Source organism: Xenopus tropicalis, chromosome 6 (assembly GCF_000004195.4).
Source record: "Xenopus tropicalis strain Nigerian chromosome 6, UCB_Xtro_10.0, whole genome shotgun sequence".
Lineage (NCBI taxonomy): Eukaryota > Metazoa > Chordata > Amphibia > Anura > Pipidae > Xenopus > Xenopus tropicalis.
The window spans coordinates 152,963,171-152,984,597 of NC_030682.2; the positions used below are offsets into that span (position 1 = coordinate 152,963,171).

A 21,427-nucleotide genomic window follows, 5' to 3' on the forward strand; every position below is an offset into this window, starting at 1 on the left:
ACTCCCCCAGTGCCCCTATACTTCCCCCTGTACTCTCCATACTCCCCCTGCACCCCTATACTCCCCCTGTACTTTCCATACCCCCCTGCACCCTTATACTCCCCCTGTACTTTCCATACTCCCCCTGTACTCTCCATAATCCCCCTGGCACCCCTATACTCCCCCAGTGCCTCTATACTCCCCTGCACCCCTATACTCCCCCTGTACTCTCCATACTCCCCCTGTACTCTCCATACTCCCCCTGCACCCTATACTCCCCCAGTGCCTCTATACTCCCCCTGCACCCCTATACCCTCCCCTGTACTCTCCATACTCTCCCTGCACCCCTATACTCCCCCAGTGCCTCTATACTCCCCTGCACCCCTATACTCCCCCTGTACTCTCCATACTCTCCCTGCACCCCTATACTCCCCAGTGCTCTATACTCCCCTGCACCCCTATACTCCCCCAGTGCCCCTTACTCCCCCTGTACTCTCCATACTCCCCCTGTACTCTCCATACTCCCCCTGCACCCTCTATACTCCCCCTGCACCCCTATACTCCCCTGTACTCTCCATACTCCCCCTGTACTCTCCATACTCCCCCTGCACCCCTATACTCCCCCAGTGCCTCTATACTCCCCCTGCACCCTATTACTCCCCCAGTGCCTCTATACTCCCCCTGCACCCCTATACTCCCCCTGCACCCCTATACTGCCCCAGTGCCCCTATACTCCCCCTGTACTCTCCATACTCCCCCTGTACTCTCCATACTCCCTGCACCCCTATACTCCCCCTGCACCTATACTCCCCCTGTACTCTCCATACTCCCCCTGTACTCTTCATACTCCCCCTGCACCCCTATACTCCCCCAGTGCCTCTATACTCCCCCTGCACCCCTATACTCCCCAGTGCCCCTATACTCCCCCTGCACCCCTATACTCCCCCTGTACTCTCCATACTCCCCCTGTACTCTCTATACTCCCCCTGCACGCCCTATACTCCCCTGTACTCTCCATACTCCCTCTGCACCCCTATACTCCCCCAGTGCCTCTATACTCCCCCTGCACCCCTATACTCCCCCAGTGCCCCTATACTCCCCCTGCACCCCTATACTCCCCCTGTACTCTCCATACTCCCCCTGTACTCTCCAACTCCCCTGTACTCTCTATACTCCCCCTGCCCCCTATACTCCCCCAGTGCCCCTATACCCCCTGCACCCCTATACTCCCCCAGTGCCCCTATACTTCCCTTGTACTCTCCATACTCCCCCTGTACTCTCTATACTCCCCCTGCACCCCTTATACTCCCCCTGTACTCTCCATACTCCCCCTGTACTCTCTATACCTCCCCTGCACCCCTATACTCCCCCTGTACTCTCCATACTCCCCTGTACTCTCTATACTCCCCCTGTACTCTCTATACTCCCCCTGCACCCCTATACTCCCCCTTGTACTCTCCATACTCCCCCTGCACCCCTATACTCCCCCTGCACCCCTATACTCCCCCTGTACTCTTCATACTCCCCCTGCACCCTTATACTCCCCCAGTGCCTCTATACTCCCCCCTGCACCCCTATACTCCCCCAGTGGCCCTATACTCCCCCTGCACCCCTTTACTCCCCCTGTTACTCTCATACTCCCCCTGTACTCTCTATACTCCCCCTGCACCCCTATACTCCCCCAGGTGCCCTATTACCCCCCTGCACCCCTTACTCCCCCAGTGCCCCTATACTTCCCCCTGTACTCTCCATACTACCCCTGCACCTATACTCCCCTGTACTTTCCATACCCCCCTGCACCCTTATACTCCCCCTGTACTTTCCATACTCCCCCTGTACTCTCCATAATCCCCCTGCACCCCTATACTCCCCCAGTGCCTCTATACTCCCCCTGCACCCCTATACTCCCCCTGTACTCTCCATACTCCCCCTGTACTCTCCATACTCCCCTGCACCCCTATACTCCCCCAGTGCCTCTATACTCCCCTGCACCCTCAATTACTCCCCCTGTACTCTCCATACTCTCCCTGCACCCCTATACTCCCCCAGTGCCTCTATACTCCCCTGCACCCCTATACTCCCAGTGCCCTATACTCCCCCTGTACTCTCCATACTCCCCTGTACTCTCCATACTCCCCCTGCACCCCTATACTCCCCCTGCACCCCTATACTCCCCCTGTACTCTCCATACTCCCCCTGTACTCTCCATACTCCCCCTGCACCCCTATACTCCCCCAGTGCCTCTATACTCCCCCTGCACCCCTATACTCCCCAGTGCCTCTATACTCCCCCTGCACCCCTATACTCCCCCTGCACCCCTATACTCCCCCAGTGCCCCTATACTCCCCCTGTACTCTCCATACTCCCCCTGTACTCTCCATACTCCCCCTGCACCCCTATACTCCCCCTGCACCCCTATACTCCCTGTACTCTCCATACTCCCTGTACTCTTCATAATCCCCCTGCACCCCTATACTCCCCCAGTGCCTCTATACTCCCCTGCACCCCTATACTCCCCCAGTGCCCTATACTCCCCCTGCACCCCTATACTCCCCCTGTACTCTCCATACTCCCCCTGTACTCTCTATACTCCCCCTGCACCCCTATACTCCCCGTACTCTCCATACTCCCCCTGCACCCCTATACTCCCCCAGTGCCTCTATACTCCCCCTGCACCCCTATACTCCAGTGCCCCTATACTCCCCTGCACCCTTACTCCCCTGGTACTCTCCATACTCCCCCTGTACTCTCCATACTCCCCCTGTACTCTCTATACTCCCCCTGCACCCTATACTCCCCCAGTGCCCCTTACCCCCCTGCACCCCTATACTCCCCCAGTGCCCCTATACTTCCCCTTGTACTCTCCATACTCCCCCTGTACTCTCTATATCCCCCTTGCCCCCTATACTCCCCCTGTACTCTCCATACTCCCCCTGTACTCTCTATACTCCCCCTGCACCCCTATCCCCCCTGTACTCTCCATACTCCCCCTTGTACTCTCTATACTCCCCCTGTACTCTCTATACTCCCCCTGCACCCCTATACTCCCCCTGTACTCTCCATACTCCCCCTGCACCCCTATACTCCCCCTGTACTCTCCATACTCCCCCTGTACTCTTCATACCCCCCTGCCACCCCTATACTCCCCCAGTGCCTCTATACTCCCCCTGCACCCTTCTATACTCCCCAGTGCCCCTATAACTCCCCTGCACCCCTATACTCCCCCTGTACTCTCCATACTCCCCCTGTACTCTCTATACTCCCCCTGCACCCCTATACTCCCCCAGTGCCCCTTACCCCCCTGCACCCCTATACTCCCCCAGTGCCCCTATACTTCCCCCTGTACTTCCATACTCCCCCTGTACTCTCTATACTCCCCCTGCACCCCTATACTCCCCTAGTGCCCTATATTCCCCCTGCACCCTATACTCCCCCAGTGCCCCTATACCCCTGCACCCCATATCCCCAGTGCCCCTATACTTCCCTATGTACTCTCCATACTCATGTCTTTGGCACATGATGGTTCCTGTTGGTGTGTGGGGCTGAATGTGGGGGCCACACAGTAACTGCTTATGGCTGGGCAAGCTGTGGCCCCCCGGGGTATTATACAGCCTAGGGGTAGAGATTTGGTGGGAGGAGCCATTTTCTGGTTCAGATATTGTTGTGTATTGCTCCTCCCACGGCTGCTCATACTAACGGGCCGGTGGTCTCTCTCTTCCAGGCCTGACCCCCAAGGCGGTTCCTTGCACTATGGGCAATTCCGTGAGCAGACCCAGCTGCCTGGGGGAGAAGAGTTGCAAGACTGAGCGTTTCCTGAAGGAATGTTGTGTGAAGAAGGAATCATTGGGGGACACTGAGGGTCCCAGGAACAATGCCGGGCCCAGCGCAGCGCCCCCCGAGAAGAAGCAAAATGAACTGGTGATTGAGAAAGAGTTGAACATTAGTCCGGCCTCCTGCAAAGGCCCCGGGAACGAGCCCCTTCCCAAGCAGAACAACTCTGAGGCCAATGTCCAAAACGGGTCCCTCAAAAGCGGGACCCCCAGATCTACTCCGGATCACATGGTCTGGACTCCCCAAAGGGGAACCTTGCAGAGATCCTCTGGGAGCAGCTGGTCCTGGAAGCCTCTTGCCTCCAGGGAGGTGACGGAGGTCACAGAAGTCACAGAGACAATTGTCACAGAGATTGTGGAGGTGACCCAGTACCCGTCAGGAGAGAAGGGTGGAGAACCCATAATCACCAGGACGGTGAAAGTGCTCAGTGGGTGTGCCGGAGAGCTGGCCGAGGTTATTATCTGTGCCTCATTGGATACAGCTGCCCCGGGGGCGGATTTCAAATTGTCCTCCCGTTCTTTCTTCAGAAACAGAGCAATAAAGGGAGAAGAAGGCAACTCCATCCCAACCACCTATTGGCTACAGGAACGAGTTACCCACTTAACCCACCAAATGACCCCCAGACAAAATGGCCCCTTTAATCCACCATGTAATGACTTTAATAAGTGAGAATCATCCCTCTAACCAACCAACCAACTAACCAACCAAAAGACAAGACATAAAGACCCTCTGACCCACCCTATAATTGCCATGTCGTGACCACATGAAAGAACCTGCCTCTAACCTTCACCTAATGTGAGACTATCCCTCTAACTCCCCACATAATGTCTAAAAGACGTCCATAACCCAACAACTAATGTCTACAAGAGGAAAATCTTAGGATCCCACCTAAATTCCTTCCCACCAAGAGCTCGGGATCCAGTGTCCTATCTAAATTCCTTACCTACCCAAGAGCTCGGGATCCAGTGTCCCACCTAAAGTCCTTACCCACCAAGAGCTCGGTATCCAGTGTCCCACCTAAATTCCTTACCTACCCAAGAGCGCAGGATCCAGTGTCCCTCCTAAATTCCTTACCTACCCAAGAGCTCAGGATCCAGTGTCCCACCTCAATTCCTTACCCACCCAAGAGCTCAGGATCCAGTGTCCCACCTAAATTCCTTACCTACCAAGAGCTTGGGATCCAGTGTCCCACCTAAATTCCTTACCCACCAAGAGCTCAGGATCCAGTGTCCCACCTAAAGTCCTTACCCACCAAGAGCTCGGTATCCAGTGTCCCACCTAAATTCCTTACCTACCAAGAGCGCAGGATCCAGTGTCCCTCCTAAATTCCTTACCTACCCAAGAGCTCAGGATCCAGTGTCCCACCTCAATTCCTTACCCACCCAACGAGCTCAGGATCCAGTGTCCCACCTAAATTCCTTACCTACCAAGAGCTTGGATCCAGTGTCCCACCTAAATTCCTTACACCAAGAGCTCAGGATCCAGTGTCCCACCTAAATTCCTTACCCACCAAGAGCTCAGGATCCAGTGTCCCACCTAAATTCCTTACCTACCAAGAGCTCAGGATCCAGTGTCACACCTAAATTCCTTACCCACAAACTCAGGATCCAGTGTCCCACCTAAATTCCTTACCCACCAAGAGCTCAGGATCCAGTGTCCCACCTAAATTCCTTACCCACCAAAGAGCTCAGGATCCAGTGTCCCACCTAAATTCCTTACCCACAAGAGCTCAGGATCCAGTGTCCCACCTAAATTCCTTACCTACCAAGAGCTCAGTATCCAGTGTCCCACCTAAATTCCTTACCTACCAAGAGCTCAGGATCCAGTGTCCCACCTAAATTCCTTACCCACCAAGAGCTCAGGATCCAGTGTCCCACCTAAATTCCTTACCCACCAAAGAGCTCAGGATCCAGTGTCCCCACCTAAATTCCCTTTACCTACCCAAGAGCTCAGGATCCAGTGTTCCACCTAAATTCCTTACCTACCAAGAGCTCAGGATCCAGTGTCCCACCTAAATTCCTTACCCACCAAGAGCTCAGGATCCAGTGTCCCACCTAAATTCCTTACCTACCCAAGAGCTCAGGATCCAGTGTCCCACCTAAATTCCTTACCTACCAAGAGCTCAGGATCCAGTGTCCCACCTAAATTCCTTACCCACCAAGAGCTCAGGATCCAGTGTCCCACCTAAATTCCTTACCTACCAAGAGCTCAGGATCCAGTGCCCCACCTAAATTCCTTACCTACCAAGAGCTCGGGATCCAGTGTCCCACCTAAATTCCTACCCTCCTACCAAGAGCTCAGGATCCCAGTGTCCCACCTAAATTCCTTACCCACCAAGAGCAGTCGGGATCCAGTGTCCCAACCTAATTCCTAACCTACCAAGAGCTCAGGATCCAGTGCCCCACCTAAATTCCTTACCTACCAAGAGCTCAGGATCCAGTGTCCCACCTCAATTCCTTACCCACCAAGAGCTCAGGATCCAGTGTCCCACCTCAATTCCTTACCTACCAAGAGCTCAGGATCCAGTGTCCCACCTAAATTCCTTACCCACCAAGAGCTCAGGATCCAGTGTCCCACCTAAATTCCTTACCTACCCAAGAGCTCAGGATCCAGTGTCCCACCTAAATTCCTTACCTACCAAGAGCTCAGGATCCCGTGTCCCACCTAAATTCCTTACCCACCAAGAGCTCGGGATCCAGTGTCCCACCTCAATTCCTTACCCACCAAGAGCTCAGGATCCAGTGTCCCACCTAAATTCCTTACCTACCAAGAGCTCAGGATCCAGTGTCCCACCTAAATTCCTTATGCACCAAGAGCTCAGGATCCAGTGTCCCACCTCAATTCCTTACCCACCAAGAGCTCAGGATCCAGTGTCCCACCTCAATTCCTTTACCCACAAGAGCTCGGATCCAGTGTCCCACCTAAATTCCTTACCCACCAAGAGCTCAGGATCCAGTGTCCCACCTCAATTCCTTACCTACCCAAGAGCTCAGGATCCAGTGTCCCACCTAAATTCCTTACCCACCAAGAGCTCAGGATCCAGTGTCCCACCTAAATTCCTTACCCACCAAGAGCTCAGGATCCAGTGTCCCACCTAAATTCCTTACCTACCAAGAGCTCAGGATCCAGTGTCCCACCTAAATTCCTTACCTACCAAGAGCTCGGGATCCAGTGTCCCACCTAAATTCCTTACCCACCAAGAGCTCAGGATCCAGTGTCCCACCTCAATTCCTTACCCACCAAGAGCTCGGGATCCAGTGTCCCACCTCAATTCCTTACCTACCAAGAGCTCAGGATCCAGTGTCCCACCTAAATTCCTTACCTATCCCAAACTCGAAATACACGTTGTATCCCACCTAAATTCCTTACCTTACCAAAGTAGCATCCGGGATCACACATGTCCACCTAATTCCTTAACCCACCAAGGAAAGCTCAGGATCCAGTGACCCACCCCTTCCAATGTTCCTTACCCACCAAACGAGCTCAGAAATTTACTAGAGTTGTCCCTATCCCTAAATTCATCTTAGCTTTAGCCCCTACCCAAGAGCTCAGGATTTGTCCTAGTGTCCCCACCTTAAAATTCCTTACCACCAATTGTAGTCTCAGAGCATCCAGATGTCCACCTCAGATTCGTTGACCACAAGGGCTCGGGATCACAAGGTGGCCACCTAAAGTTCCTACAACGCCACCAAAGAAGCTACAGGATCCAGTGTCCCACCTCGAATTCCTTACCTACCAAAGCCTCCAAGGATCCAAGTTTCCCACCCTCAATCTCCTTACCTACCCAAAGAGCTCAGGATCCAGTGTCCACCCAAAGTATCCTTACCCACCAAGAGCTTGGGATCCGTGTCCCAACCTAAAATTCCTTACCACCAGGCCTCGATTCCAGTGTCCACCTAAATTCCTTACCCAACAAGAGCCTTGGTATCCAGATGCCCACCTATATAGCCGTTACGCCACGCCAGCACTCAGGATCAGTGTCCCACCTCCAATTCCTTACCCACACAAAGACGCTCAGGATCCGTTCCCAACTTAAATTCCTTACCACAAGAGCTCAGAAAAGATCCAGTTTCCCACCTCGACCATTCCTTTACCCACCAAGAGCTCAGAGTCCAGGTGTCCCCACCTCAATTCCTTATCCACCAAGAGCTCAGGAATCCAGTGTCCCACTTAAATTCTCTTACCCACAAGAGCTCCAGGAATCCAGTTGATCCCCACTTAAACTACACGCTTTAACTACCTAAAGAAGCTCACGTATACAGTTGTGTCCCACCAATAAAATTCACACAACATCTATCAAACCTACACAAAGCCAGAGATCCAGTGCCCCACCTAAATTCCTAACTACCCAAAGACGCACTGTTGAGGCCCAAATTGCAAGAGAGGAGCTTCTTGCCACCCAATGCTCTGGGCCAAGATGGCCCTGCCCACCCCCCTCCTAATCTGGAGCTCTGGTATAAAGTATATGTTCCTTCGCCAGACATTCTCCTGAGATGTTGAACACCCAGTTGATGCACAAACATGAGCCGCGTTCTCTATACTCTGCATTCTTTTCACAAAAACAAATTCGACATTATTCCCCTGCTCCCGCTCCCCCAGTTACCCCCACATCCCCCATCTCCGAGTGGCTGTTAACCCGATACAGCGTAGCCCCTTTCTCGCACTAAGGAGAGTTGTCACCCCCTTAAGAAGAAATAGTAAATTAAATGGGAACATCGAAACAAAGAATAAATTCCATCATCATCATCAGCACCCGCGTACCCCCAGCACCCCGCATACCACAAGCACCCGCACAAGTACCGCCCACACCCACAATACCCACAGGGCAACCCAACCCCCAACCCACAGGCACCCTATACAATCCATTCCCCTGGCCACAAATGCTGTCTGACGTGGCAGAGCATGAACCTTGGCGTCCTTGTTGGGAATAAGAATCCATACTAAGTGGAGTGTTAGCCCCCCAGACCCCCCCAGTGCCCCCCCAGCTTCAGTCTGGACCCCAAGGCAAGACACACTGCTAAGGGCTGAACAGAATGTGTCACAGTTGGGGTAGTATTTATACATTAGGGTGCCATGGCGCAGTGGGTTCTGTAGGACAGATTATTTTGCGCTTGCAAGATCTCCAGGTGTGCGAGGCCCTTTCTCTTGCTTTGCGTTAGCCCCTGCGAGCAGCATTTCATCGGTGTGCACTTGTGAAGAGTGTTGCTCATATGAGTGTTCAACAGACTTTTGTACTATATATCACTATGTGTATTCTCTGTCTCTAGGTCCAAACGAGCCAGGAAGCACAGACAGACTCCCGGTACCAAATGGGCCAATGGGACGCCTTCAGCAGATCCGTATGTATCCAATCACCATCACTGAAATGAGATGTTGGGCCCATGGGTCAGTTCTGTGCAGGATCAGTCCGAGAATGGCCGCCTTTAGGGCTACAGAACCAGGAGCCCCAAATCTCCCTCCAGCTGGTTCCACAGACTGGGCTCAAAAGTGGCAATCCTACTGGAGGACAGCAGGTATATATAGGAATAAGGGGATCGGAGGTGTTGCCCGGCGTCCGAAGGATAAAGTCAGGCGAAATGCTCTCCAGGTCCCCACAATGGGCACGCGCAACTCTGCGCGCTTTCCATAATAACATTATCTCCAACCCCAGGAACGTAGAAAAAGATAGGGAAGGTAAAGGGGCGAGAGTGATTGAATGGTCCTGAATGGACCAATGACAGCTCATGTTGCACTATTTGATTGTACCATATGCACTTATTCAGTCTTAGTGCGTTCCCGCTCACTACCATTGGGACCCCTCACATCCCAGAGGACACTCGAGTCTACACTGACGGGCCGCTACTCAGCTGGTCTCTGATATGAGAACTGACGTGAGGCCCAGATGACCCCACACTCCTCTGATTACTCAAAGTACCCTAATGCCCAACTGCTCAGTGAAATCAGAATGGTGAGGGGTGAGGCGAGTGTGAGTGAATGAGTGTGAGTGAATGAGGTGAGTGTGAGACAGTGATGTGAGTGAGTGAGGTGAGTGTAAGTGAATGAGGGGAATGAGAGACAGTGATGTGAGTGAATGAGATGATTGTGAGTAAATGAGGTGAGTGTGAGTGAATAAGGGGAATGAGAGACAGTGATGTGAGTGAATGAGGCGAGTGTGAGTGAATGAGATGAGTGTGAGTAAATGAGGCAAGTGTGAGTGAATAAGGGAAGTGTGGGTGAATGAGGCAAGTGTGAGTAAATGAGGCAAGTGTGAGTGAAAAGGAAGTGTGGGATGAATGAGGCAAGTGTGGACGTGAATGAATGGCGAGTGTGAGTGAATGAGGGAGTGTGAGAGTAATGAGGAATCAAGAACCCAGTAGATGTGAACTTCAGTCTATGTTGAATGAAGAGGATTGTGAGAAATGAGTGTTGAGTGTTGATGTGTTATATATTTTGAATAGAGAACATTTGATGTGAGTGAATGAGGCGATAGTGAGTGAATTTGAATGAGTGTGAGTAAAAATTTGAGGCCTAATTTACGTGAATAAGGAAGTGACGTGATATGAGGCAAGGTGTGAGTGAATGAGGCGACGTTGTGATGTGAATGAGGTAGTGTAGTTTGAAATGAGGGAGTGTGAAGTGAATGAGGGATTCATGTGTGAGTGTAATGAGCCGATGTGTGATATGTGATTGAGTGCGGGAGTGTGAAGTGATATCAGCGATTAGTTTGCTTGATGATACTGAGATGCATTCCTACTCACAGTGTGACGTTGAAAAGCCCGACGTGTGATTGAATGAGCCGAGCTGTGAAGTGAATGAGGCGAGTGTGAGTGAATTGGCGGGTTGAGTGAATGAGGGAGTGTGAAAATAGGGCTGTTGAGCGTGAATAATATGAAGCGAGTGTAGTAGTCAATAAGGAGTGTGATAGTGAATACGAGTAGTGAGTGAATGAGGCCGAGTTTAGTCGGCATGAACGAGTTGGTGAGTATAAGAATGTTTTATAGTCAATGAACCGACACCCCATGCAACTTGTTTCAAGGTGAGCTGAAATGAACGATGCAGCTTAGTGTGAGTGAATAAGTATAGTGTGATTTGTGAATGAGATGAGTGCTGAGTGAATAAGAAGTGTGAGTAATGAGCCGTTACGTTAGTGAAGTGAATAGCGTAGTGAGCGTAATAAGGGATTAGTGGTGAGTGTATATGATGAGTGTGTGTTTACACTTTTTTTCTTACAAATACCAAAGTGCACCGTTTTACAGTGAATAAGGAAGTGTGACTGAATGTAGCGAGTTGTGACGGGTAAATGAGAGTGTTCCCATTGCACAATCCAACCCTGAGTCGGGCCCTGCGTGATCTTATCTAGCAGCTGCTCAGAGAACATTTACTATGTTGTCTATGAATCCTCCGGACCGCCCAGGAATCGTATGCAACTCTCTTTACAGACAGAGCGGTGGGCCCCGCTCTCCTCCCCATACAGGGGGCCGGGCAGCAGGACCAGGGGAGCCCCCTGGGGACCCTCCACCATCGCTGGGACAGCCTGGTACAGAGGGCACAGGAGAGGTAAGTGCCCCGGCCCAGGGGCCAGTAAGGCAACTCATCATCTGCTCAGGGAATCGGTTTATAAAGGGTTAATCAAATCTGCTGAGTAAAGGACATTGGCTTATTCCCCTCGTTACAGCTTTAACGACTTATCCTCTAATGAGCCAATAAGCAGCCAGCCAGCTGTCACCTGTTATTCCTCAGCTCCATCTCCAATAAGCCCTGAGCCTGGGGGGCGGGGTATAGAGGCAGATACTCATTCCCCCTCTCTGGGTAGGGAACCCCATAACCTGACTGCTCTTACAGTAAGGAACCCCTTCCTATGCTGATGGTGAGATCCCCTTTCCTCCCCACCCCCAATGTATCACTCATTCCCCCTCTCTGGGTAGGGAACCCCATAACCTGACTGCCCTTACAGTAAGGAACCCCTTCCTATGCTGATGGTGAGATCCCCTTTCCTCCCCACCCCCAATGTATCACTCATTCCCCCTCTCTGGGTAGGGAACCCCATAACCTGACTGCCCTTACAGTAAGGAACCCCTTCCTATGCTGATGGTGAGATCCCCTTTCCTCCCCACCCCCAATGTATCACTCATTCCCCCTCTCTGGGTAGGGAACCCCATAACCTGACTGCCCTTACAGTAAGGAACCCCTTCCTATGCTGATGGTGAGATCCCCTTTCCTCCCCACCCCCAATGTATCACTCATTCCCCCTCTCTGGGTAGGGAATCCCATAACCTGACTGCCCTTACAGTAAGGAACCCCTTCCTATGCTGATGGTGAGATCCCCTTTCCTCCCCACCCCCAATGTATCACTCATTCCCCCTCTCTGGGTAGGGAACCCCATAACCTGACTGCCCTTACAGTAAGGAACCCCTTCCTATGCTGATGGTGAGATCCCCTTTCCTCCCCACCCCCAATGAATCACTCATTCCCCCTCTCTGGGTAGGGAACCCCATAACCTGACTGCCCTTACAGTAAGGAACCCCTTCCTATGCTGATGGTGAGATCCCCTTTCCTCCCCACCCCCAATGTATCACTCATTCCCCCTCTCTGGGTAGGGAATCCCATAACCTGACTGCCCTTACAGTAAGGAACCCCTTCCTATGCTGATGGTGAGATCCCCTTTCCTCCCCACCCCCAATGAATCACTCATTCCCCCTCTCTGGGTAGGGAACCCCATAACCTGACTGCCCTTACAGTAAGGAACCCCTTCCTATGCTGATGGTGAGATCCCCTTTCCTCCCCACCCCCAATGTATCACTCATTCCCCCTCTCTGGGTAGGGAATCCCATAACCTGACTGCCCTTACAGTAAGGAACCCCTTCCTATGCTGATGGTGAGATCCCCTTTCCTCCCCACCCCCAATGTATCACTCATTCCCCCTCTCTGGGTAGGGAATCCCATAACCTGACTGCCCTTACAGTAAGGAACCCCTTCCTATGCTGATGGTGAGATCCCCTTTCCTCCCCACCCCCAATGTATCACTCATTCCCCCTCTCTGGGTAGGGAACCCCATAATCTGACTGCCCTTACAGTAAGGAACCCCTTCCTATGCTGATGGTGAGATCCCCTTTCCTCCCCACCCCCAATGAATCACTCATTATGAGGCTGCAGGCTGTACCCTACAATAAATGTAATGACGCTTTGCTGCTCATTATAAAGCCCCACTGGGACCCTCTCTGGTTCTTTCAGGCACCGCCAGTTGGAGGGAATTGCCCCTGCGGCCCACCAGTTCCAGCAGTTACTGGATACGTTCCAGGACTGGGTCAGCGCCACAGAGATGAGACTGACAGAACTATGGCGAGCGACGGGGTCCATGGGGCAGATCGAGAAGGCCCACGAAGATGTTCAGGTATCTCAGTGCTGCAATGATTGGGTCATTTAATGTGTACATACGGACAGCCCGGCAACCCAGTCATTCATCTGGAGGTACACGCCCCTTTTAATTAAACCAACCCACTGCCTCGCTGCAGTATTGGATCAGGAAGGTTCTGTGGGCCAAGCCTCACTGGGAGATAATGGCAGTGTATCCCCACTCTCTGCTACAGAATGGGAGGAAATTGGCCAATATCCAATCAGAGGGAACCGAGACTGGGCCTGATACCTGTTAGAATTATTACCTATTGGTTTTATAGTTCTGGCCCATATGGTCCCAGAGAACAATCTGCCTGATATATAATAAGGTCCCTTGTGTTGTTCCAGGTTCTGTACCAGGAAGTCCAATCCAAACCAGCGGAACTTGAGGGAGTTCTGGAGAAGGGGCAGATGTTACTGGAACTGGTGTCAGGTAAGTGCAGTCCCACCCCCAGGTACTGGGACATGGGATTGTATAGTGATTGTATATATTATTATTATTAATTATTATTGTATAAGTGGGAAGCTCACTGGATACTGTTGCTGTAGTAGTATCTGTAGTAGGGTATGAGGAAGTAAGATGTGGGTGAGTAGTAGGGTATTAGGAAGGAAGAGAGGGGTGAGTAGTAGGGTATTAGGAAGGAAGATGTGGGTGAGTAGTATGGTATTTGGAAGGAAGCGAGGGGTGAGTAGTAGGGTATTAGGAAGGAAGAGAGGGGTGAGTATTAGGGTATTAGGAAGGAAGAGAGGGGTGAGTATTAGGGTATTAGGAAGGAAGAGAGGGGTGAGTATTAGGGTATGAGGAAGTAAGATGTGGGTGAGTAGTAGGGTATTAGGAAGGAAGATGGGGGTGAGTAGTAGGGTATTAGGAAGGAAGATGGGGGTGAGTATTAGGGTATTAGGAAGGAAGAGAGGGGTGAGTATTAGGGTATGAGGAAGTAAGATGTGGTGAGTAGTAGGGTATTAGGAAGGAAGATGGGGGTGAGTAGTAGGGTATTAGGAAGGAAGATGGGGGTGAGTATTAGGGTATTAGGAAGGAAGAGAGGGGTGAGTATTAGGGTATGAGGAAGGAAGATGTGGGTGAGTAGTAGGGTATTAGGAAGGAAGAGAGGGGTGAGTAGTAGGGTATTAGGAAGGAAGATGGGGGTGAGTATTAGGGTATTAGGAAGTAAGATGGGGTGAGTCTTAGGGTTTTAGGAAGGAAGAGAGGGGTGAGTAGTAGGGTATTGGGAAGGAAGAGAGGGGTGAGTAGTAGGTTATTAGGAAGGAAGAGACAGGTGAGTAGTAGGGTATTAGAAAGGAAGAGAGGGGTGAGTAGTAGGGTATTAGGAAGGAAGAGAGAAGTAGTTAGTGGTATTAGGAAGGAAGAGAGGGGTGAGTAGTTATTAGGAACAAGAAGAGGTGAGTAGTAGGGTATTAGGAAGGAAGAGAGTGGTGAGTAGTAGCGTATTAGGAAGGAAGAGAGAGGTGAGTAGAGGTATTAGGAAGGAAGAGAGAGTAGTTGGGTATTAGAAAGGAAGAGAGTGAGTAGTAGGGTATTAGGAAGGAAGAGAGGGGTTAGTAGTGTATTAGGAAGGAAGAGAGGGTGAGTAGTAGGTATTAGAGAATATAGGAAGAGAAGTAGTAGTAGTATTAGGAAGGAAGAGAGGGGTGAGTAGTAGGGTATTAGGAAGGAAGAGAGGGGTGAGTAGTAGGTTATTAGGAAGGAAGAGAGAGGTGAGTAGTAGGTTATTAGGAAGGAAGAGAGGGGTGAGTAGTAGGGTATTAGGAAGGAAGAGAGGGGTGAGTAGTAGGGTATTAGGAAGGAAGAGAGGGGTGAGTAGTAGGGTATTAGGAAGGAAGAGAGGGGTGAGTATTAGGGTATTAGGAAGGAAGAGAGGGGTGAGTAGTAGGTTAGTAGGAAGGAAGAGACAGGTGAGTAGTAGGTTAGTAGGAAGAAAGAGACAGGTGAGTAGTAGGGTATTACGAAGGAAGAGAGGGGTGAGTAGTAGAGTATTGGGAAGAATGGAGATCAAGCAAAACCAAGGTGCCCATTAGACCATAGAGTAGACCATAGAGTTGTGCTTCAGGCTGGGATTAGTGCTCTGTACAACAGGTATGAGATGCTCCAGTCTCCACTGCAGGTGAGGAGGCCCAGCTGACCCAGGAGAAGATGGACACTCTGAGGGTGAGGTACGTTATAATTGCACAAAGTGCCGCCGATATTCGCCAGAGGCTGGAGCAGACCCTGGAAGCCACATTGAGGCTTGATCCCTCCCAGGAAGACGTGTCCATCTGGCTGGGGCGGATGGAGAAGCTGGTGGCTTCTATAACCTCCGAAGGGGCAGAACGGATCCCACTCAGCACCAGTGATGTGGAGAAGGTAAAACAAGAAACTCATTCCCAGTTCCTACACCTGGTTGTATTGTGTGGGAATGTGAAGCTCTGCTCCGCCCCTTTCCTGCTCATCATGCAAAGCATTGTGGGACTGCAGTCTGCCCTCATTCTCCTCAGCCTTGAAGAAGGTCCATCTCCATTGGCAATAAGTAAGGAATATTCCCACCCTAGACCCATGTCGGACCCCCAGCTCTGATGGGCAGCTACATTACTGGAGGGGGGGTGGCTCCTCATAGAAATTGGACCCTATTGAGATTAACCATGTGTGGGTTGAACCTAGAACCATAGGAGCCATAGACAGGCCAACCCTATGGGCCCCTGTGGCTTTTTGGTCAAACCACACAAAACTCATCACTGTCCCTTAATGATCTGGTTCTGGTTCTGGAGCAGAACAGGTTCCATAAAGCTTTTATCTACGATTCTGTCTCTTGTGTTCCAGCTGGAGCAGGTGATCCTGTCAGAACTCACTCACCTTTCCAACATTGAGGGGCGCTTCGGGGGGCTCAGCTGCCTGACGCTGGAGATGGAGGCCATAGAGGCCCAGCTGAGGGAACATAAGGTACGTTTATTTGGGGGGAACCTTTACTGACTGGGTTTTGTGTGCTGATGTGGGTTTGTAACCAGAACCACCCAGGGCCCAGAAATGGCCGGCCTTTGATTGTTCTCTATCTGCTCTTGTGTCTAATTGCCCTCAGAGGACATTCCCCCCAGGAACTGCCCCTAATGTCATTATAATGTGAGTTTGGGGTGCTGGGCCTACGCTGGTGGGGCCTGGGCGGCACTGACAGAAGTTTGGTGCCCTCTGTCCCATCCCGGCCCGGCGGCACACTCAGAACCGCAGAGGAGCCTCTCAGCATTCAGCCGGCAGTCTCTTCCTCTGGCACTCAGCCTGCACTCCTTTTGTTCCCTTACTGGTTGTCCCGGTTATCTCCTGGAATCTAATTGCTTCTGTCCGTCCCATTCGACCTTATTTAGTTAGATGGCGCCCAGGATGCGCTTGCGTTACGCTGATTGATTGGCTCTCTGGAAGCTTTCCCACGCTGCATTTGGCAGTTGATTGTTTCAGCTCTCACATTAAACTGTCAGCTTTCCACCTGTCGTCACTTCCCTCCATCCATGGGTCCATAACAGCTGGAAAGGCTGCCCAGGTTGGGTTCCCTGTTGAGATAAAGGCTCATTCTGAAACCATTCAATCATCAGCTCTGTGGCCAAGCGGATACTGGTTTCTCTATAAGACCTTCCTTAGATGTTGGCACACAGAGAAATGCCACCAGAGCATGGTATGGTGTACATGGGGCCCGGCCAGTAGGTAGCTGGGGTAATTATGTGGCACAGAGTACCAAAGGGTGTGCAGATATCTAACTGGGTGCAAGTTGAGGGCCCAAGTTCCTCAGTGTTCTCTACCAAACCTGCTCTTCCCCCATTCCAGCTACTGGCGGTGGAGATCCTACAGCACAGGGGAATCCTAGAGAGACTGCTATGTATCTCCGAGACTCTGCTGAGCCTCTGCCCAGACCCCACCCAGGAGCGGCTGAAGGTAAGTGGCTGGAGGGTCTCTCATTGTACCCTGGGTTCTCATCCCACCACCTACTTCTTCTGGATCATCATTTCTCTCTGAGATGTTCCTTACTGAAGAGACTGTCTGCCGTACCCATGGCGAGAGGTTCATTCCTGGTGCCCAGTCTCAGCCTGAAGGGGGCGCACAACATAGAAACCCCTTGGGGTGTTGGGAATTCCATTTATTTGTTATTGGGGAGACCCATTATATCTCATCTCTATCTTACTAATATAATCAAACTTTCCCCACTGTCAGACTCATCTGATGTCACTGAGGGAGCTGTACCCCAGGATCGTGGCTTTGGGGGCGACCCCCCCAGCCTGCCTAGAGCATTCCCTTTCACTGCTCACCCAGTTCTCTGAGGCAGAGGAGGAACTGCTGCCCTGGATGCAGGAGATGGAGGAGGCCGTGGCTCAGCTACGCAATATGGAACTCACCGATACAGATTTCAGGGGGCAACAAGAGCAGCTCCAGGTGAGCAGTGATACGTACCCCACTCCTGTTTGTCCTGTTTCAGCCCAAATCAGATTTTTTTGATCCCCAACCAGTAGCTCGGGGGCAACATGCTGCTCACCAACCCCTTGGATGTTGCTCCCAGTGGCCTCAAGGTAGAGTAGAGCTTCTGGGGTCCCTGTTATTGGGTGGCTGTTCCCTACGCCAGTCTCTGCCATTATATTGCCAAAGTTAATCTAACACGTTTCCAGTTCACCCCTAACCCAGAGCATTCTCCCCCTTTCAGAGCCTTCGTGAGGTGATCGCCGAGCACAAGCCCCTGGTTACCAAGCTCCATAGAGTTTCCTGTAAACTCTCAGAACTGAGCCCAGATGGGGCCCACGTCTTCCAACTGCGCTTTGAGGCAGCAGAGAAACAATATTGTAGCCTCCGTGAGGCTGTACGTCAGGCAGCAGCCATCTTAGAGGACACTGTTCCCCGCTACAGTCAGGTAAGGCAGGACATATAATGCCCAAATAGAGGCCGGGCAGGAGGTGTTAGTCTCCTAATGTCCTACCGCTGAATTAGTCTAGGGGAGTCTATAGATGGTATCTCCTAATGTCCTACTGCTGAATTAGTCTAGGTGAGTCTATAGAGGGTATCTCCTAATGTCCTACTGCTGAATTAATCTAGGGGAGTCTATAAATGGTATCTCCTAATGTCCTACCGCTGAATTAGTCTAGGTGAGTCTATAGATGGTATCTCCTAATGCCCTACTGCTGAATTAGTCTAGGTGAGTCTATAGATGGTATCTCCTAATGCCCTACTGCTGAATTAGTCTAGGTGAGTCTATAGATGGTATCTCCTAATGCCCTACTGCTGAATTAGTCTAGGCGAGTCTATAAATGGTATCTCCTAATGCTCATGGTGGGCGTTAAGTACAGGTCCCCCAAGATCCCTCTGATCTATTTGTTCCTTCACTGCTGGTGTAACATCTGTCTGTCTATAACCTACCGATAATTGCTTATAGCTCAGCGAGCGAATGGATTTGATGCGTGACAACCTGGAGAGGGTGAGAGAGCGCTTGCAGAACTGCTCAGCAGTAAGCGGAGAGCCCTCTCGTATCCGTGAGCAGCTCCGGGAAAACAGCCTGGTGCAGGCGGAGCTAGAGAAACTGGGAATGGCTCTGCAGAACATCAATAAGCAAGGCACCGAGCTCTCCTCCAGTGCTCCATCTGGGGGCTCACAAGCTCAAGGTACTTCCCCAGTTTATTGCTACAAAAACCCCAACTCTGTCCTCTGCTTACACCAAAACTGTCCAGCGGCTGCCATCTTTCTTTCCTCTGCCCATTGCTCCCCTCCTCATGCTCTCCCTCTGCTCTTGCCACCTCCACCCTGTATCTCCACCACCCTTGTGTTGCAGTGCTCCAGCAGCAGGCTGAGCAGTTACTTGGAGAGTGGCGGAGCCTTTGCTCACAGGGAGAGGAACGGGACCTTTGGCTTTCTGGCCTCCTCACCCTGGCAGAACGTTTCTGGCACGGCCTCTCTGATCTGGCGCTCACTCTCAGTGATACACAGCAGACGGTACTGGACTGTGAAGAACCTGGCAATGACCCGGACTCTATAAGAACAAGACTCGACGCCATGCTGGTATGGAAACGTTTTTCTGCCTATAGATGCCTCCTACCCAGGGCACTCTCTGCCTGCAGGGGCATCAGACCTGCACAGATATGGCTTGTTCCTCACATGAAATAAAAAGTATGGCGCTCCAGATGCCTCCACCCATAGGTCCTAAAGCTTTTTCCATGTATAAGAGAAGGAATTGGAGAATAAGGGAGAATTAGTGCAGTTCTGTCAACTTTAGGGAATCCTGGTCCGAAGCTTCTGGCTCCATCTTGTTGGTGGATAGGGGACACAGAAGGCAAATGAGCATGTTGGTGAGCTGATAAATGTTCCACACAGACCACTGTGCTGATCCAGTGATTCTGTTCTTGACAGGCCCTGAGAGAGGACATTGACAACCAGCAGACTGACCTGGACACATTGGGCACTATTGGGGTGGAGCTGATGTCCCTGTGTGGGGACATGGAAAAGCCCCATGTCACTAAGAGCCTGGATGAGGTGAGTAGAAGAGAGTAGTTGAGAGACCAAGAACCCTTTATTCATGTCCCTCAGCCGCTGGGGAACCAGGCGGTGGAGAGTGAAGGCTCTGGTAGCCCCTTGTATGAAACATCATTAAATTTACCTTCTGTTCTGCCCCCCCCCCAGCTCTACTCCCTGTGGAACGGTCTGAACAAACTGTGGAATGAGCGCTACAACCGACTGGAGGAGCAGCTGAAGGCGACTCTCAGATACCAGGACACCACCCAGGTACAGACACAAGTTGGACCTACAGAGCCACGACGAGGGCCACACAACATAGAACATACAAGCCCAGCCTTATAGAAATAGTACATTACTCATAGGCAACTGGGGCCCAACAGACACATGGTAGAACCACCTTTTAGCTCCCGAGCCTGACAATGGCCACAGTCAGTCTGGATTTGTGGCCAGGCTACCAAGTACCTATATGGGCAACTTTAGTCTCTACTTGGATCCAAACTCTAAGGTCTCTAATGAGTCTCTATTGGGACATAACAATATCTCTGTGTCCATCTGTATATTATATATTGGGGTTCTTATGAGACAACTGAACCTCTTTGTTCTTGGAGTCTCTTCTGAGAAACCCCAACCTTCTTGGGCCAAGTTTTATATGTCCCTTCTTAAACCAAACCTGTCCCAAAACAGATGTTGCAGTCTCTCACTTCTTGATTTGACTCCCTCAAAATATCTGTTTTTGGGTCTAATCAACTGAAGTGTCCCCAACGCTTGGACTGAGCCCCCAGAGATCCCAATCTCTCTGTATTGACTGGGCTTAGATTACATTTCTGCTACGAGAGACATCCCAGCCCCAATCTCTCGTTGGACTGAGTCTCTATTAAGGTCGATATTCCAGTCTCTCTATTCTTACATTGTGTTTTAGACATACAGTAAAAAGCACTCTCTTGTTAAGCTAACGTTCCTATGAGAGACATCCCGACCTCTCTGGGCTGCTAGACCCAAGCGCTCTATTCTTAGACAGGACCCCCACACTGAGGGGCATATTTATCCTGCTCTGAGGCATTATGTATATTTCTTACCCAACATGAAAGACGGGGCCCCAGAATCTGTGTAAATGGGCCCCCCCTGAAACTGAACAATATAGAGACCCGTAGGTTCCGTATGCAGAAAGCCCAGCGCGGCGCTAATGGAACCCTTTCCCTTTAGAGGCTCCGGGATTGGCTGCTGTCGGCTGAATTGCGGATCTCAGAACAGTTCTTGGTGGGAGGAGACTTAGAAGTGGTGAAGCGTCAGCTCTGCGACCTGAAGGTGAGTCCAAAGGGCAAATGTCTAATTAATGTAACAAGCTAAATGCCCTGACAGACCCCTTCTGGACTTGTATTTATACCCTCCTGGGTGGTAGCACCGCCCCCTCCCATTCATGCAATTACCCCATCCCAAGTCTCACTGTAGCACCACCCCCTCCCATTCATGCAATTACCCCATCCCAAGTGTCACTGTAGCCCCGCCCCTTCCCATTCATGCAATTACCCCATCCCAAGTGTCACTGTAGCCCCGCCCCTTCCCATTCATGCAATTACCCCATCCCAAGTGTCACTGTAGCCCCGCCCCTTCCCATTCATGCAATTACCCCATCCCAAGTGTCACTGTAGCCCCGCCCCTTCCCATTCATGCAATTACCCCATCCCAAGTCTCACTGTAGCACCACCCCCTCCCATTCATGCAATTACCCCATCCCAAGTGTCACTGTAGCACCGCCCCCTCCCATTCATGCAATTA

General features: G+C 51.4%; 2 protein-coding genes across 2 annotated transcripts in view; both read left to right on the forward strand.

Moving 5' to 3' along the window:
* Positions 1-9,307, forward strand: part of LOC116411513 — a 30,987-nt gene extending 21,680 nt beyond the window's left edge. Inside the window, exons 4-5 of the mRNA XM_031903897.1 lie at positions 3,701-4,263; positions 9,078-9,307. Of these exons, the coding sequence (XP_031759757.1) occupies positions 3,730-4,263; positions 9,078-9,179 (636 nt within the window). The 5' untranslated portion in view covers positions 3,701-3,729 and the 3' untranslated portion in view covers positions 9,180-9,307. The remainder of the gene's footprint in view (positions 1-3,700; positions 4,264-9,077) is intronic.
* Positions 9,308-10,755: 1,448 nt separating this feature from the next.
* LOC100495047 (microtubule-actin cross-linking factor 1) overlaps positions 10,756-21,427 on the forward strand; it is a 41,632-nt gene continuing 30,960 nt past the window's right edge. The window contains exons 1-14 of the mRNA XM_031904618.1: positions 10,756-10,767; positions 11,204-11,346; positions 13,021-13,180; positions 13,531-13,615; positions 15,306-15,544; positions 15,998-16,117; positions 16,988-17,095; positions 17,372-17,590; positions 17,856-18,059; positions 18,579-18,804; positions 18,972-19,198; positions 19,547-19,669; positions 19,817-19,918; positions 20,855-20,956. Of these exons, the coding sequence (XP_031760478.1) occupies positions 10,756-10,767; positions 11,204-11,346; positions 13,021-13,180; positions 13,531-13,615; positions 15,306-15,544; positions 15,998-16,117; positions 16,988-17,095; positions 17,372-17,590; positions 17,856-18,059; positions 18,579-18,804; positions 18,972-19,198; positions 19,547-19,669; positions 19,817-19,918; positions 20,855-20,956 (2,070 nt within the window). The remainder of the gene's footprint in view (positions 10,768-11,203; positions 11,347-13,020; positions 13,181-13,530; positions 13,616-15,305; positions 15,545-15,997; positions 16,118-16,987; positions 17,096-17,371; positions 17,591-17,855; positions 18,060-18,578; positions 18,805-18,971; positions 19,199-19,546; positions 19,670-19,816; positions 19,919-20,854; positions 20,957-21,427) is intronic.